Below are 18,332 nucleotides of genomic sequence, written 5' to 3' on the forward strand. Positions count from 1 at the left end.
ATTCCCACAGGAAGTAAATAATGCTACAGAGTTGTGCCTTAAGGAACACACAAATGATGTATACCACAGTGAACACAGAAAGCATTACATGATGAATTGTTCAAGGCAGAATGTTCTTCTCAAAACAGAAAGGCAATGGGTTTACACCCTTAGCAGCACCCTATAAAATATCCTGACGTGTGCTATTTAGGACTGGTGTACACTGGAATCTTGCTTATTCCGATCAGGCAGCTTTGCGGGCCCCTCTCTAAGGCTGGGCCCTGGGCAAGTGCCCTTTTTGCCCTCCCATAAAAACGTCTCTGGGTAGGGCCAAGCAGTAGGAAAGAGGATGTGGGGTTAAGCTCGCCAAAAATTGACAGGGATAGTGGGGAGCCATAAGATCGACCTTGCGGAAGGCGGCCTTAATTTGCGGTCTTCAGACCCCAGACCTATCACACCAGCCGAAACCAAGAAGACGGTGTACTGCAGAGAGCACATGCTGCGCACCCTCGACATCCAGGTGACATATGGTGCAGAATTGTGCATACCACATGGAACCACGACATTACAAGATTGGCTCAAGGAACTGATGTCAACCAAGGATCATGAAAACTCAAGTTCATTGTGGGTTGTAACTGCTTGGTAAATAAATCCACCATCTCACGCATTCAAGCATGTGTCACGCACGCGCGTGCTCAAAGTACTAAGGATACAGAGGAGCAATGCAATGCATACAAATAATATACGCATCATTCCATTCATAGCAAAGGGGTTCTTGGTGATGGCACAGAATCATGTGCCCCGAAAGGAATCTGGCACAATGAACCACAATGTGGATGAACATCTTGCACATAGACACACGTGAAAGAACACTGGGGAAGACAGGTTGGAATGACTTCCTTGAAAAATAGCCTGAGTCAATAGTGAGGTCATATATTTACAGGGTACTATGGATACACGCATCGCCCATGCTGTTGATCACAGTGACTCATCATGAGGATGTGCATCAAGGTCCACCTTAGCAGCTGCCACGTGGGTTCCTAACGAACAGGTTAGGCTACAAGAACAAGGGTGCATTTCAGCACAGCCCTGACAAAATGTGCCATATTGCGGCATGCTGCACACCGTAACGCACTGTATCCCCATGCCACAGGTGCAGGAGGCAAATGATGGCGGTGTTGGTTAATAAGGCTGTTTCAATAAGTGACGATGTTGATGGAAACCTGGGAAAGGCAATCACATGTGTAACTTCTTTATGTAAATATATACATTGGCACAAAGCATGCATCTCCACACTACTTACAGTGATTGTGACCACATGAATAGTCTTCCATAAAATATCCTCTCTAGTTCCAACATTCCACTGAGCACAATCCCAGACAGTTTTTAGTACATTTCTTTTTATGTTAAGGAGGAAAACATAGCTTCATTATTGCAGTAGTGAAAATACTTTGAGATAACATGGAATGAGCCAAAACCTGCATACAAGCCGCAAAATTGGTGCTAAATTCGATTGTTTAATATTTTGCCACGACAGTCATGTTTTGCTAATCTTTCCGTAGGTTTTTCTACTTCTTCCTAAGAATCACCAGGCTGTGGGGGCCCACAGCCACCACATAGATCTGGCTGCTGATGACCCCTGAGATGTCCCCCTTAAATATGCCATCCACCAGGAGTTTTGAGGTTGGTCATTTGGGCTCGCCCATCCATGGTCATGGTGGATTCCTGATCATTTGTGGAAAAGGAGGGTGCAGCACATTGGCCCAAGGTGAATTTACCTATGGATGGGTTAGACCACAGGAGCAGGGAGTCAGCACTACAAGGATATCTTGAAAAGTAAGAGTGATAGCAGTTGTCACAGAAGAACATGTGTGCAACAACCGAGGACTCTGCACTGGAGTGAGTGGCAATCCCGTGCAGCCTAGACTTCCAGGCAGGTGAAAATAATCTCAGGAACAATTTCGGAGGGAGCGAAACACAGGCGTCTCTAACAGGAAATGGGGACAGTGTAAAAGGTCTGCAGGATAGGTTTGTAGATTCCCCATTGTTAGGGAGAATTCTCATAAATGTGCTAATTCCCTTCACCTTAGAGACCCCCAGCAACTTTGCTGGATTTTGAGGACTTGATTTTTATTTACCTGGAAAGAGTATGAGCCTTTTTTTCCCACTCTTTTATGTATTTTTATGTATGTTTTACACTTATGTTATTTGATTATGCAGTTTTAGAGAACTCCATAGGCATCATCTTTTCATGTGTGTTACACAGCACCCTCAGTGCAGTGACACAGGGGTGTCTTTTAGACTTCCCAAAGGTTTAAGTACCTTCTCTGGGGTAAACTACTGTTTCCCCAGAGAATGTAAAGTGAAATTGACTTTACTAGTCTTTCCAAATTCCTAGACCCAGCACACACCATCTTACAATGTAGTGCTGGAGGGGTACCATAGTATCCCCTGTGTCTAAATACTCATGTGGCAGCCAAATGCTACCATTTCCTATTGAAAAGACTGGTGGCAGTGGTTTTACAATGAACTACCATGATTTTTCCCAACGGCGAACACCGGTAGCTAAAAATCACGGGCGCCATGTTTTTCAAGATGGCGCCTTAAGCCCCTTTGTTTAAATAGGTCCCCGTCTTCTTTTTTCACTGTTTCATTTTGGAAAGGTCCTTCTAGTGTTTGTCTCTGCTGTTCAAACCAGGTTTGGTCCCTTTGTTCGCAGACCTTTGGCGGGCTTCAGGACTGAAGACTTCCTCTGGCATCTGAGTGTCTGCGGTGGACAGGAAGTGAGGGAGGTGCCCGAAACTCCCTGTGTTTAGTCTGCTCGGATACCCAAATGCACTCTGGTGTGATTGGCTGGCTGACTGGCCGGCAAGGACAGTCACCCTGCAGGGCGAGTGACAGCTAGGCTGGAATTAAAGGGAGAGAACTGTTTAAAAGGCGAGTCTCTGGGACTGGAAAGCAGAGTCGACCACTGAAGTGAAAGAACCAAAGAAGAGCTGGAAGAGGACACCTGCTGCAATTCCTGGACCGCTGGTTTGCCCGGTGAAGCCCTGCTACACGTCCGAATTGCCAAGTTCATCTCGACAGAGAAACCCCTTTCAAGGATGACTTCTTCCTTTGAGTTGGTGGGACCAATCAACTCGTAATCCACCTGGATACCATTCTCAAGGTTGGTTAGGATTAACCAGAGAGAGAGAGATACCAGCTTGTGCGCTTGAATCTACAGCTACTGGAACTGAAGTGACTCCATCTTGTTTGGTTTTTCGACGATCCCGTGCAGTGCAGGAGTCCCCCGATGTCCTCCCTCTTGTCCCATGACTCAGGCTCAGGAACAGTGAGATCTGCAGGAACTGCCAGGAACCAACGACTTCAGCTGCATTTGTTTCTTCATACTAAGGTACTGTTCCAACACGATAGAGAGAACGCCACTCTCGCGGTGAAAGTTCATGAAACTTTTGGAACTTGCAGCCCTAATCAGCTTGTGGCCCGACATATGATTCTTTTTCGCCTAAACTACTTCTAAGAACTTTTGCAAAGACTTTACCGTTTGATACCAGAACTACTCTTTCCTATCCAGAACACTAGCCCATTGACTTTGGCCTGGCCTATTGACTTGAATTGAACTCTTCTGGTGAACTGAAACTATTTGCACTCTCTAACAAGTATATGTGATCTATTCTACTTACCTTGTCCCTTTTGCTCACTTCTAAGTAACTGAACTGCCATTTGGCTCTTATTTCAGAGGAGCTCAAACTGTCTCAAAATCTTAGAGTTTTATATTGGAGCGTATTGGTATATAATATTATGTTGCCTCCTTCTAGTGACATGTTTTCTAAATGATTCTGTAATAAATGAATAAGTGTTTTACCAAGAAACCTTGGCCCTCATTACAACACCGGCGCTAAACCATGGCGCTATTAGCACCATGGTTGGTGCCGGTGTTGTAACGGGTCCGCCATGGTTCAATGGGGAATTACCACCCCATTCCAATGTTGACAGGGCGGTAATTCCCCATTGAAGCATGGCCCTTCTCCATTCCCATTTTCGCCCCATAGGGCTCTATGGGAATGGAGAAGGCGCTAAGTACGGTACTGCAAATTGCGGTACTGTACTTAACACCAAGGTCCTTTTGCGGGTCCCTACTTTAACGGCTGGTGTAGACCAGCTGTTAAGGTCGGGTCCCGCAAAGGGGCCTCGTAGTAAGGCGCTAAGTGTTTAACGGCGCCGTAGCCTTTTACGGCGCCGTTAAACACTTAGCGCCAGGGTCGTAATGAGGCCCCTTGAGTATAAGTGTCTACTTGAACCACTGTGATTGAAAGTCCCCTGTGTAATTAGTTGTACTGCTCACATTCACTCTTTAGATAAGCCTGGCTGCTCAGCTCGCTACCAAAACTGTGTGGTACAGACTTATACAAAAGGTTGGTTTGGCTAACACCTCTAGTCCTAGTTGTGTGTAGTGTTCCCAGAGGGTACTGCATGCAATTCTGCCTAACACCCATTCTCCCCATTCCCCAGTACTTCAGGGCACTATGTGAGGATATTCAGGATTTGCAACCAGGAAAGGGACTTGAACATCAGGTGGCTTGAACAGTGGGGAAAACATACATTCTCCGGCTGCTGCGCCAGCCACCCGAGGCCCTTCCCCGGGTCGTGCCATATTTTTTCTCCATACATGGGGAGGCAACAGGGAGCAGTCTCACGTCTGCAAGCATCGGCTGCTCAACCGCCCCCACCCCCAGGGTCAGTTGTAGTTGATTTGTTAATGTTGCACATTCACTTGTGGTGTGCTTGTGCAACAATGTTGTATATTTCTGTGGTTAATATACACGTGTGTAGCAACTACGAAGGTCTGAGAATTTTCTGTAAAACATTCGCTCCTCTAGGCCTGAAGTAATACAGCACCTGCATATTTTTCTTCTTGTTCCCAGAAACGGAATAAAATAATATGAAACAGTTGGGCTATTTTCTGGACCTTTATCTTTGATTATATGAGGGTCATAGTAGATGAGGCTGAAGGGACAAACAGTTGCTGCGTGCATAAAACGTTCTCCTCCTTACCTAAATGTGAACACTACCACTGGTGAGCACAAGTAGTAGGCAAATTCAAAGGTTGGGAAGATGCACAGAAAAAGCCATTCTTGTTTAATAATCCTTTTTACATTTATTTGTACAGTATGCACCAATAACTTGCCTATTGGCGCCAGCAACCATCTGAGAATGGCAATTATGGTGACAGGTCTGCCAAAATGCAATGCTGACGCCTCAATTTTACATCGCTGATGCATCCCCTTGAACATCACAGAGATAGGTTGGGACACGAATAAAATGAGGTAAGCGGAAAAAAAAGGCACGGTTCGAGTTTATTGGGCCTTGTTATGAGGCTGAGTAGGTTCAACACGAGGCAGGCGTAAGAACGGGTAGTTCAACAAAGGTTTATTAAAGCTAGTCACAGGGTTGGGCCAAATCAGGACACATGCAATTTAAAACGACAGTGACAACAACAGGTAGGCATCCCTGACGTTGTAATAATTGAAGTCTTTTAGATTGGAATCTCAATCCGGGTTCCCTTCGTGACCTCACAGTCACTCACAGTCCAAGGGGTTTTAAGTTAACACCCACTTCTCTCTTGTCACTTTCCTTCACCATCTCTGGTTCTCTGCTTCTTGTCTTCTGTTGTGGAGAGTCCCCTCCTATGGGATCTCAGAGCACATTTGCACTTGCATGTTAGGCCTGGTCAAGAGTAGCAGCATAGGTAGGGTAATAGTGAACAAAACTCTAGAACTTCCACTAAGAAGCGGGTAGAGTGGCTCTATGGGCTTTTCTCTTGCTTCTTCCCTCCTACCCTTCTCAGAGTCGTGGCACACTTTTCTAATGACCTGTTCTAACTAACCACCTCAATGGGTGACCCGTCATGGGTCACGACATGTATGCACCTAGGGGTATCTCTCTTGAACCTCCTACCGTCTCTTCCTGACTCCCCTTATATATATCTTTGAATGCTCCACCATGTTCCCGTATCTTCACCCTTCTCAGGTTCTCCCTGTTTAGGGGACTTCTGATCCTTCACAAACTTCCCCCTCAATGTTTCTCCTTTCAACACCCTTTCTCTCTCACAGATCTCCAACCTCCTCCTGATGTTTTCTTCCAACCTTCCAACCTTCCTTCTTTTTATAATGTCTCTTCCAACCTCCTCCTGGTTGTTTACTTCCAATCTATTCTCTCACTGTGGAATTCTGCCACAGAAAGCAGCTAAATTTTAGGATCAGCCTCCATCTTGGAAACAGGCATGCTTTCCAGCCACTGCCACGTCGACCACCCACATAAACGTATGTAAATGGGCAGTAGCTATATATGTTCTGTTTTGGATGCTGCCAGCAAACCACCACAGACTTCAACAGGTCCTGTAAGCTTCTCAAAGAGTTTCCTCTAGTTAGACCACTACAGAGGAGGTTATTAATATAAAGGGTCACTAAGGGAGAGGTCTGCTGTGCACCTATGAGAATCCCTTAAAGGGACACGAGGATCAATGGTATGTTGCCAGTGACCATCCTCTTTCAAATGGCCTGGGGCAAGTTGGGTGGTCCAAGGGATCCTCTCATTACTGCCTCCAGGCCCAACATCAGGGCATAAGCGGTGGCACCCAGCCCCCCTGCGATCCCATCCATCACCTCAAGGCACAGGCTGGGAACATCATCACAGCTTCCAGCAGGATGGTCAGTGTGGCCTTTGCATGCTGACCATGGGGTATTCGTACAGATAGGTCATTAGTTTGATACCGACATGTAGAAGGGATTGGGCATATGCCACATAGCATAGGAGGTTTTCCTCGAGTTGAGGAATAATGAAAGGGAATCATCATTCTCAATTCTGCCTGTGTTCTGAATGGAGATGTTCACCAGATTTCATGGAGCAGTTGGGAGGGTACGATCGTGGTAGGTTAAGCCGGGCAGAACCATCTTCAAACCTGTACACAAGGCAGAGCATTTTAAAACTGAATATTTCCTGGTCATGGGGCTAGTGATTCCTTTGTTGTGAGGTCACAGGTCACCATTCCATGAAGACACAAACTAAGTGTCTGGTAATGTATGGGATCATGTGTAGTCTTTCAGTGCTAAGCTTGGAAGCCAGAACTTCAGAGCATTGTCATAGTTGATTTGTGAGCTAGACAGGAGGACCACCACCATAGAATGTGTTTCTGTGGTTTGGAAGGATATGATAGTCTTTGGGGGGTGATGAGTGGGGCATGCTGTTCCCTGCTGTTGGGGGAGAGGAGGTGGATCCTGAAGACTGACACCTGCCTCAGGGGTTTTATTTTCATCCACACCGCTGACCATGGAGCAGCAAGTGGGGCAAGCTGTTCCCTACTGTTCGGGGAGAAGGGGTGGAGCCTGAGCGCCCACGCCGCCGACTGTGGAGTGGAGTGGCAAGTGGGACAGGCTGTGCTCTGCTGTTGGGGGAGAGGAAGTCGGACGTTGAGCCTGAAATCCGCATCAGCTGCTTTATTATTACATGCCGCCAACAGTGGAGCAGCAAGTTGGGGAGGCTGTTCCTTACTGTTCCCCTTTGCCCCTGAACTCTGAAGGTGTCCGTGTATGCAAGGAGCAATTATGGCTAAACACAGATGCTCCTTGGATGCCTATTTAAAGGAAGTGTCTGGGAGGCTTGAACATAGAATCACGCTTGTAGAGGAGGAATTGGAGAAAGACCTCCGCAAAGTGAGAAAACTAGCTTCAATTGACAGTGTCACCCCTAATTGTTGTAAAGAGGAAGGCAACTCAAAACCCGAATGGTAAAAATAATCCAAAAGGGTAAATAATCACTGCATCTCTTTGCAAGGGAAAACAAGCTTTATTACATGCAAAAGGGTCTCTGACGGTCCTGTAGAACTGAACTGACACAGAGCTCATCACGCCCCAAAATGTTATATGTTATATAGCGGAAAACTGCAGATTAACATACCATGCATTATGAGTACAAAATAATCCCACCACCCTCATTGGCAACCACCTATAGAACATGCTAATATCCCACTATAGTCCCTGGACAGATTGGCCACACCTTATCTAAACCAACTCCCCTAAACACGTGGTCTACTAAATTGTCACTATTGAATCCAGGTACGGGATTAGTTATTTAAATTTATTGACACATTAATAAATCGAGACTGTCATGTGATGAGCATCCCTCCGATCCAGACGCGATCAAAGTAAACTGGCGATGCCAACTCTGCTTTAATAAGACAATAGGCGTTCTCACTATACCAGATGCCATGGCACACACAATCTGCCTCCCCGACCTTGTACTAAATTTATCTGCATCACCTCTGCTCCTCCTATCTCAAATCATGGAACGTTCCAGACATGGCTCACCCTTTATCTCCTTCAACCCCAGGTGCCCAATAATGGAGTGAATGGGACACTGCTCTTGAGTCTAAAGTATTTGCTTTGGTTGTGTGTCTACTTGTAATTCATATGGGAAGACCACTCTTGGGTGAGGAAGAAGTGCTCTAAATCTTCTCCTTGCCTATTGGCATCACAAGACCGTATGGCCTATTCTCATGAATTTGTCCTTCAAGGGGTGCATCCCTTCATGCTTCTCCCTATTCTCACATTTGCCACTGCGTTTCTGTAAGGATCATATGTAGCACAGTCAACGATCGGCCTTTTCTCTTCATTCCTCCTGAGGTACTGATGGCTTCCCCTAATTCAAAATCAATAGACAAGATGGCGAAATAGGCATGATCATAAGAACTCTGAGAATCAACATAGCCCTGTCCCGTTCCTCATGTATTGTATTTATTTAAATCTCAAACAGCTGTTCAAATTTCCATGCATCCCTCACTCGCAGATTACACGTACATTTAAAGTATTCAAAATCAACCATACATTGCAGTTGCCACACATCACAGATCGTTTTTTTTTTATTCCATTGTGCTAAGGTGAGATGCACCCACGTGGATACCTGCGCATGAACATACATTATCATCTCATAATCATCCATATTTGATTGTCTAGAATATCCCCAGAAATGCATTTGATTTTACAGGTATTTTTCTCATGGATAGTAGCATATCTAACAAAGAAATGGAGATGGATAATTTATCAAGGCCCAACATGGGGTATTAATCCTCTCCTGGCATAATAAATGGCTGGACTCACTTAATACAAAGGGCCTCATTATGGGGTTGGCTGAAAAACCCATTGGTAGGCAGCGGGCTACCGATGACACCGTAAAACCTATTCCACCGCCTGACATCCCGGTGCTACTGGGACATCATGACAGGCAGCAGAACGGTAAATCCCCATTCCTGTGGAGTCCCATAGGACTACACAGGCATGGTATCACTGAAGCACTGGCACCATAGCTACCGGTGCCTGTGCTTCAGTGAAAACAGTGTCGGTAGGGACCTAAACTCCCGGCATGCCAGGCCTGCTGGGAGTACCATGCCCCTGCTGGCAGACTCGTAGTTTGGGGGTCCGGAAAGAGTGCTGGTATTTTGCTACAGGCACCCTTATTTCCGGACTGCCAAACTTGTAATGATGCCCAAAGTTCGATTGTATCTCTGTACATTGGTCAAATCCCCATACCTGGACTTTTTTGTAAAGTATCCGGTCATGGAGTATATGGCACTTTCCCTCATCTCAAAATGATAATAATTTCAGATAACTAATTTCCTATCTTGTCATATCAAGTTTGATCTTTTCTAGAACAGCAGTTAAGTTCAGAGGTGGTCTTTTTTTTAACTTTGATACCCAGGTAAGAAAGTTTGATCCAAGTCCATTTCAAGGCCCAACCTTGGATATCGCCTCAACTGCAACTCTTTGGGTTGAGGAATTGTTCTATTTTCCTCCAATTCGTTTTGTATTTTAAAGTCGCTGAGTAGCTCTGGATAAAAGCCAAAAGTGGGTCTTAAATCCTCTGATAAACCAGCCCCAAACCCAGACATATCGAAGGCATTTACCAAGGTCGCCCAAGCTCAAGTGATCAAATGATTTCTCAGTATTCACCCTTATTTAAGCTGCAGAGGACCGGTGATCCCTATAATTACAAATTAGATCCAGTAGTTTCTGCATTGCTGTGCCTGACCAACATGAAGCCAGTCTGAGAGTCATCTATGAATTTTAATCATGCTTTATTTAGACCCCGTGCCAAAATCTTTGCAATTATCTGTATATCACTGCTCAGAAGTGAGAAAGGACTGCAATGTTTACCGTGAGTACTAACTATACCCAGTTTTAGTAGCAATCACTGTGATGCTGGAAATGCATTGGGGGGACAGGGCCTCCATATCCTTCTCCTGTAGTCCCTTTTAAATGTGTGTTTTGTGTTATTTTCTGCACAAGTGTCCATGTAGGATTCCTGACAGTGCAGCTCTTCCTCTTTTTGGTTTGGTGAACAGTCCCATGGGATACCCTTATGGCACCCATGGATGGGGGTACAACCCTGTACCTCTATTGTATGTTTTTGGGCACCTGTGTGTAGCCCACTGAGCAGGGTATGGGCTGGTGGCAGCTCCATGCTGAATTTGACAGGTGCTCTGAGTGTCCTCCATTTTGGGATACCCAGGCCCTGCCATTGGAATCAGTTGATTCCTAATACGAGACAACTGGAGACAAGATGGCAAGATGGCTCACGTGGCCTCTTGCTTTCTATTGCCTGTTACTTTGTCCTGGGAAGCCCTGACTCTGTCCCTTCCCCCTGACTGGCTGTTCGGTGGAAGTTCCATATATGGTATTGTGGGGATGTCCAGGCCAGCCTGGCTGGCGCTTTTCCAGTGGCTGTATGTTGTGGGTACACCCTTGGGGTGTCACCTTGGCGAATGGAGTGTATGATCAATATGCATTTCATGATATGGGTGTCTGGTTTCTAGTATGTGACACAAAGACTGAGACAGCCCTGCCCGAAACTGGTATGAATACAGTGTGGAGTGCTGAATTGCTGGGCACTTGTCCCAAACCACATTCCTTGTTGTGAGTGTTTGGATGGAGAAGAATGGCTTGAATGCATTGTGAGCCTGATTGGCTGCCTGCCTGCCTGAGTGCCCTTCTGAATGATTGGTTGCTTGAGTGTGACCCAGTAGAGTGAATGAGAGACCAAACAGTATATCTAGGGATCTCTCACTGATGGAAATGGTTCAGAAGCTGAAGTCGAAACTTGATGCTTGATCTTGAAGCCGAGTTGGAAGAAGAAGGATAACTTCGGTTTCCCTTTGACGCAATCTGAAAACTGCTGTGCCTTCAAGAAACGGATCGAAGAGAGGAACTGGCTAGGCAACCTCTTCCCAAGCAATGAGGGACCATCGTGCACCAGCTAACCTTCGCCAAGGTTCCCTGAAAGTCAGTCCTCGAACGGCTGCCAACCGGAGACCATCATCTTCGACCAGGGTTCAGAGGATCGCCGTAACCGCTGGAGGCCCATCGAAGCCGTGTTGCCCAGAAGCAGGGACAGCTTGATGCTGTGCCGCTGACCACCGGAGCCCCAACGCTCCATTGCCTAAGACATTTGTGTCAAGGACTCCATCGCTCATCACCGTCGATTGCTTTGTGCCGCCGGAGAAAGTCAAGGGAAAGTCAAGGTCACAGATGAACCGAGGAGAATCCGCTGGTGGGTTTCCCGCCACCTGAAGCCCACAAAGATGCTGACAACCCGATGTACTTGCTGGGCCAAAGCTCTTCATTGACACTTTGAAGCAACAAACTATCATCGCCGAGGTGCACCGCACGCCTCATCTTCGCAGGACATTCATGACCGATCGTCGACGAGCACCACCAGGGCCGAAGCTGCTGCCTCGATGCCTTTGTTCACCTTTTTCTTCGAGGGATCTCGACGGTCCGTGGCTCCTGCCTCAAAGGGAGTTAACTCAAGAAGGATCCGTCGATGACCGGGCGTCAAACTCTGCTAAACCAGGTAGATTGGGGGTGGTAGAACATTATACAAGGAAATAAGACTCTGCTAAATCAATATATGGACTGGGCTTGTTTAATATCTTTATTTACAGGTTGACCAGGTGGGGGAACCTCACACAGAACTACACCTAGTGGTAGGGGCCCAGTATTCTGCCAATTGCTTAACCAGCCTGTTTTCCTCCTCAAGTTCATTGTTGATTCACTTTATTAATTGATTTGTAGGCCACTTGAAACTGTCTACAGTTGATGCATTTTAATGGGATCAAAGAAGTAATTGTGGTAGCACATAGAGACTGTATATATTTATCATATTAGAATTGCCTGACCAATAAGTGTGTCATTGTATGTGTACATAATCAAAGCCTTATTTATATAAAGAACTGTGTTTAAACTAACATAGTGTGTGGACATTCCTTTGTGGGTGATTGGAGACTACACTCTACTTAAGAACCAGCCTACATCACCTCCTGAGAGTTTAAGCCTTGATTGCTCATCCAACGTTACCAAATAGAGAATCTTGGCTGGGGTGCTCTGTTCTTCTATTCTGCCATATAGAGAGCAGGCGTACAGATACTGCCCTCCAGTCTCTACAATCATTGCATCTGCCATGGACTCAGATAGCCTACCATCTTGAACACAATAAAAAAATATTTTCGTTAGAAAGGGGACTAGAGTATGCTTAAACATGCTGCGGAATCCCATCACAAATCCGCCCGGTCCTGTATAGATGCCATACAAATGATCAATAAATAAATACAAAATAAATACTATGAATTGAGAAACAGATCTCCTCGAAACTAAAGGATCCTTCCAGGCTTTCTGCCCCACTAGCAGCTGGCAGATGAAGCCCCTCAAAGGAGCGGCCATATTATTCACAGTTCAGGACAAGTGATTCTTTAAAGATTACAGTAGAAGCATAGAAATGCTAAACTAATATGGTAAGGCTCCCATCAGCTATACCGATGGCCTCTATAATCCTGACATTGCCATCTGCAACATACGTTTGGCCAGTAGCTTTCCACGCCTATCTTCGCAGCCAGAAAACCGACTGATTTATCTGCACTTGTGGAGATTAGGGAACTCAGTTTATCGCTCAGTCTATAAAGAGTGGAGTTTTATTTCTGCATATGGAAGGTCCACAACTTTCAATTTGTCTCTCACATCATTAGGTTTTTCCTTTCTAAGATTACCAGTGTTCTTTTTGTAGATTATGAACTCCCCTCTCAAACTAGCTTTTAAGGCAGCCCAAACCACCTGCCTGTTCGCATTGCCCCCATTTACTTCCCAATGTTGTCTTTTATTTTGTTTGTGACGCACTTTTCCACCACTGCGTCTCCCAAGAAGAATGGTCGAAAAACCTATGTGTTAGCTTTTCTGTTCACCTTTGACCTAATGAGAAAAGTTAAAGTTTGCATGAAGGAGATTGCTATTGCATCATACTGCGTGCTCGAGAGTACATTGACACGTTTTCTAGAAACACAAATGTAATCAATTCTAAAGTAGAAATCATGAAGCGTAGAACGAGTATTGTCTTTTCAGAGGGTGGTTAACCACGCCCAAAGCCTGCCAATGAAACCTGACAAACAATATCACACTTCCACCGTGCATTTCTCTTCTGCCTTCAAATGTCTCCTGCTTTACATCGCCATGACATTGTCATGCTGACCTGAAACCAAGGGATTCCGATGCAATCTTTTGGGCTCAGCGCATTCTAAAAGCAGGCGGATTTCATAGGAATCCATTATAAATGCTGTCTGACCTGGATTAATGGCAGGCAGCATTAACACGTTTTGGCAAAATCCAGTGTAAACGCAAGGCAATAAGGTGAGTTTGCCTAATTTTACTCTCTGTTTTGCAAGTGCGGACAAATGCATGGCGGGGACCCAATAGCTTTTAGGTGCTTATGTTGGACGTCTCCTCAATGCGATTACAACTTCCTACAACATGACCCCCAACAGGTATTATGTTATGTTCTGCACATTGCAGTCTACAGCGGTATTCATAGCTACAGTGACCAATAGAAACCACTACACAAAAATGTATTGCATACCATAATCATTTGATAGAACACTATAACTGTGCACAGCTATCATTTGTTTACATATTGGAATAGTTCTTAATGAGGCATCTAATGAGATATGCCATAGTGAAGGGGATCCAGCTGTTTAGCAAATAAGTGTGAAATGGAAGATTACTGCACAACATGTACATTATTAGTGATCTTCAAGAGTAGCTAACACTTTCTTGTGTTGTGTCTTTTTGTTGTGCATAGGATTCCTCCACAGGTGGCTGAAGGAACAATCACAGCCATCATGAGGCCTGATGGAATCCTTAGAGTGAAAGCTCCTCTTCTAAAATGTGGACTGTTTTTAGAGGAGACACAGATTCCCATTCTAGTTGAAGCCAAGAATCTGAAAGAGACAGGATCTCTTTCTGGGAGAAAAGATGAACCAGAAGAAAACCTTGTGATCTCCCAAAAAGAGCAACCTAAGCGAGATCAAACTAGCCAGGAGAGCCCAACAAATGATCCCGAAGAGGTGGCTGAAACAAATCGAGAAGACAAGAAGCTGCTGAAGATTGGAGAGGCTTCAAGGTACTGCAAGGCAGCTGTAGAGGAGGAGACCGAGATATCCCCAGATGAAATCAAGGACGTTATCAAGTATACTGCTGAAGAAGTAGAAAAGCAAACAGAAGAACAAGTGTCCACCGCAAAGGAAGCTGTTCATCTTGACAATAGACAGTCATCTGAGGTACCAGAGGGCGCGAGGCAGGGTGGGGAGGAACAGGATGAAGCAGATTCTAATTTACTAGATTATATGATATCTGGTGAAGTAGAGAAGACCAACCGACTGGAAGCAGAAAGTCTACAATCACACGCTGTCCTTGGTGATGTTGAAGATATTACTGAAGATAGCAGTCCAAGTGAAGAAACATATAGAAATCTACTAGAGCAGAAAAGCAATCAACAAGGAGCACTTGAACATGTGCAAGAAACTATTAGTGATCATGTTTCTTCTTTGGAACCAGAGGAAACAAAAATAAATCGAGCATCAGTGATGAAAGCTGAGATGGCAGCTTTGGCTGAGTACGCCATCAGCAAAACACTCCCGATCATTGAGGAGGAAGCAATCGGTAAAAGGGTTGACCAATTCGAGGTTTCCGAAGATGAAGATCTCAGTCAAGGCTCCTCTGATGTTCTGCCTTTGACTGTGCATGGTAGCAAGAAAACTGCTGGAGAAGATACTCATCCCTCTGAGCAACCTGTGATGCATTCAGATGTCACTCCACCGCCAGCTAATGTTTCTCCCTCAGCCGAATCTTCACCTGGAGATCACAAAGGGAACGTGGACTTCGAGACATCTACTACAGAACAAGAGGGTGCCTGGCAGAGTGAGATGCATTCAGATGCCACCCAGGATCCAGAACAGGGTGCAGCCCAACAGGTTGAAGAGCCAGCACTTGAGGTGGCGGAGGGAAACGCAGAGACAGCCTCATAAGAACCTGGCAAATAAGTGGGCTGTAAACAAAGAGAGCCAGAATATGAGAATCATCTACCAGTGCTAGCAGCCAGCAACTGCGATGCGCAACGGGAGACGAGACGCAAAGTCAACGTGAAACAAAGTATGTTTGAAAAAGTAATTGTCTTTCTAATGGCATGAAAACTTTTATCATTTAGAAGTGAAATATCAATATTAAAGTTGGCTGGTGTTTTGATGGTGCGAAGTGTGTCCGTGTACTTTGCTCATACATAGTGTAGCGTTTTAAACTCCTGTTCAGTGTTGGGTAATCCCATTCAACATGAATGCACACCACTGACATCCAGAGTCACAGTGGGACAAAAAGCAGACATAATAATAGGGTCCTACTGTGGATTAGGCGGTTTCCCCGAAGCATGACTGTACATTTAGGCACGTTTGTGGCAAATGATGCTTTTAAGTGCACACTAGTCCAGTGGGATTGGTGAAATCTGGATAGAATCTAGAGATAATTGTTCAGGTGATTTGTGGGTTCTAGCCTAAGGAATGTTTAGGAAAGGTTGTGACGAAGGACGTAGTTTAATGTGCACTGGTGCAGTCCTATTGGTCAAAACTGGATATCATTGAAATAGAATTGTACAGGAGCGTTTGGGGTATCTTCGTCCAGGAATCTCTTGCAGTGGTTGTGCCAAAGCGATGCATTTTGAGGCACACCAGCCCAGTGATATTGTTCTGTGGGGGTCATTACCGGTCATCTGACTATTGGGGACACGGGAATGATAACAGTGCATAATGCCCGTGCTACGAGATGCTGTTGTGGGTGTTAATCAGTCATCACCATTTCATCTGACAGAAGAAACCCATACATGGGTGCATACGTGCCAGTGGTTCAGTGGTCCCAACAGCTGACCTTGACGAGACTACCAGTTTTAAATATGTGTATACAATCACCCCATTCTGCACATTATATTCATACTTGCATCATGCCCGATGTTAGCACATCATGTTCCCACATCTTCAATGCATCAACACGGACGAAAATATCAGCACATTACTTTCACCCACGCTATTAGTACATGAAGGGCTTGATTCACAGAAGTGTTTTATAATGGTGCCATACCATTGGAAAACGCTCTGTGAATCAGGCTCTATTAACCTCATTGCGCAAAGAATATTGCACACACCAATGCCGCTGACAACAATCAATATCCCTTATCATGAAATTATAGCTTAGTTTGCTTAATGCTTTTCTTCATATATATATATATATATATATATATATATATATATATATATATATATATATATATATATATATATATATGCCCACGTGTTTGCTTCAGTCATTTGCAAATACATCCACAGTGCTACAGCGAGGCACACATTCTGCCCCATTACAGCAATTCAACAGTAACGCACATATATTGTCAACTCGCCACATTTTGGCACTAATGCACATACTTTGCCAAGTGCCCATCGTGCAGGCATATTGCACATCTACTGCTGAATTTCACCATTTCCATAATAATATATTTCTTTTGTCCAGTATCTCCAATGCCGCTTCAAATATATTGGCCATTATTCACAATGTAGGAGTAATGCACATATATTGCACATTGCGACTATTTGCGTAGTTATGCACATCCAGGGCTTTAAGTGGGCCGGGGCTAGTCGGCAGTCTCAGGAATATGGTTCTGTGGTGGGGCCCAGCTGGGGCTCACTAATGTCCCCTGGCATCCAGGGCTGCTAGAGGACAATATTTGCTTTATAAAGCCTGAAGCTCCTGCTCAAGTGCGAGAGCTTCAGGCTTCACAAAAAAAATCCTTTACTCCATAATGGTGGTACTGGCAGCTGTGAGGCATCCCTTTAATCAAGAGATGCCCGTGGGCCGGTGCCACCATTATAGAAGAAAAGCCCCTCGCCAGGCATTTGACGATGGGCAGCAGTACCAGTAAGGCTGAAAAGGTGACGCACATTCGTAGGAGCTTCAGGCTTTAGGAAAAAGTGTCTTGGCGTCCTGCAGCCTCACTTTTTCAGCCTTAATGGTGCTGCTGCCCCTCATCAAATGCCTGGCAAGGGGAAGCGCGACCATTAACGTAAAAAATATGTGGCTGCTGTCCCGCGCCAGGCATCTCTTTAGGTAATAAATGCAGAGATCAACCTAGAGGGAGGGGATGCTGATCTCTATAAAGGGCTGCCTGGCGGAGGTGTCTGTAGCCCATTAAGCTGGGGCTCATCGAGGGGCGTGGCTTAACAAGCTGACAGGCGACACCCACCCTTAGGCTACACCCCCTTGGTGAGCACCGGCTCATTTTCCCGTGCCACTTAAGACACTGGGCACATCTGTTACACAGTTTGCACAATGCACAAGTAATGCACCTATTTATCCTGTGCCCACAATGCAGCAGCAATGCCCATATTTACCCAGTGTCCCAAATCCTGCAGTATTGCCCCTATTTAGCTTTGTGCCCACATTCATGCAGAAAAAGGCAAGTATACATCTATCTCTAACACACGCACACACACCCACACACGCACGCACTCACACACACACACACACACACACACATGAAGGCACATGCACTCAATCAATCCTCCACCTCAATGGACTTTAAATGCCTTCAGAAGGAGCAGATGGTTTTTACTGCTACCAGCATAAAATTCAAAATTCTCCTTTAGGTGGAAGTTCTTTATTATCCTAGAACAATGGATGGTTAATTTACAAGTTGTCTTTTGAGTTGAACAGTGTATATGGTTTAGCAGGCTCAGTGCAAAGCCCCCTGACCATCACCCCCTGTCTGTACCATGTAACAGTACTACTGCTATCACTTATAGACTCCCACACGTCTGGCTGCTGCGCTTCTTTATGTGGTTACATTCTAGAAGTGGCGCGCTCTCATACTCAGCAGTCTGCTCACGAGACCCTGAGTGCAATAGATGGTGGTTAAATCTTGACCTGGTGGTGTCCATT

General features: G+C 45.3%; 1 protein-coding gene across 1 annotated transcript in view; it reads left to right on the forward strand.

Annotated features, from left to right (window-relative positions):
* The window catches only part of LOC138492165 (uncharacterized), a 50,872-nt gene extending 35,268 nt beyond the window's left edge, over nt 1-15,604 (forward strand). Inside the window, exon 3 of the mRNA XM_069619176.1 lies at nt 14,158-15,604. Within this exon, the coding sequence (XP_069475277.1) occupies nt 14,158-15,382 (1,225 nt within the window). The 3' untranslated portion in view covers nt 15,383-15,604. The remainder of the gene's footprint in view (nt 1-14,157) is intronic.
* The last annotated feature ends 2,728 nt before the right edge of the window (nt 15,605-18,332 follow it).

This window comes from Ambystoma mexicanum, chromosome 10, assembly GCF_040938575.1.
Source record: "Ambystoma mexicanum isolate Mex_15411 chromosome 10, UKY_AmexF1_1, whole genome shotgun sequence".
NCBI classification, from domain to species: domain Eukaryota; kingdom Metazoa; phylum Chordata; class Amphibia; order Caudata; family Ambystomatidae; genus Ambystoma; species Ambystoma mexicanum.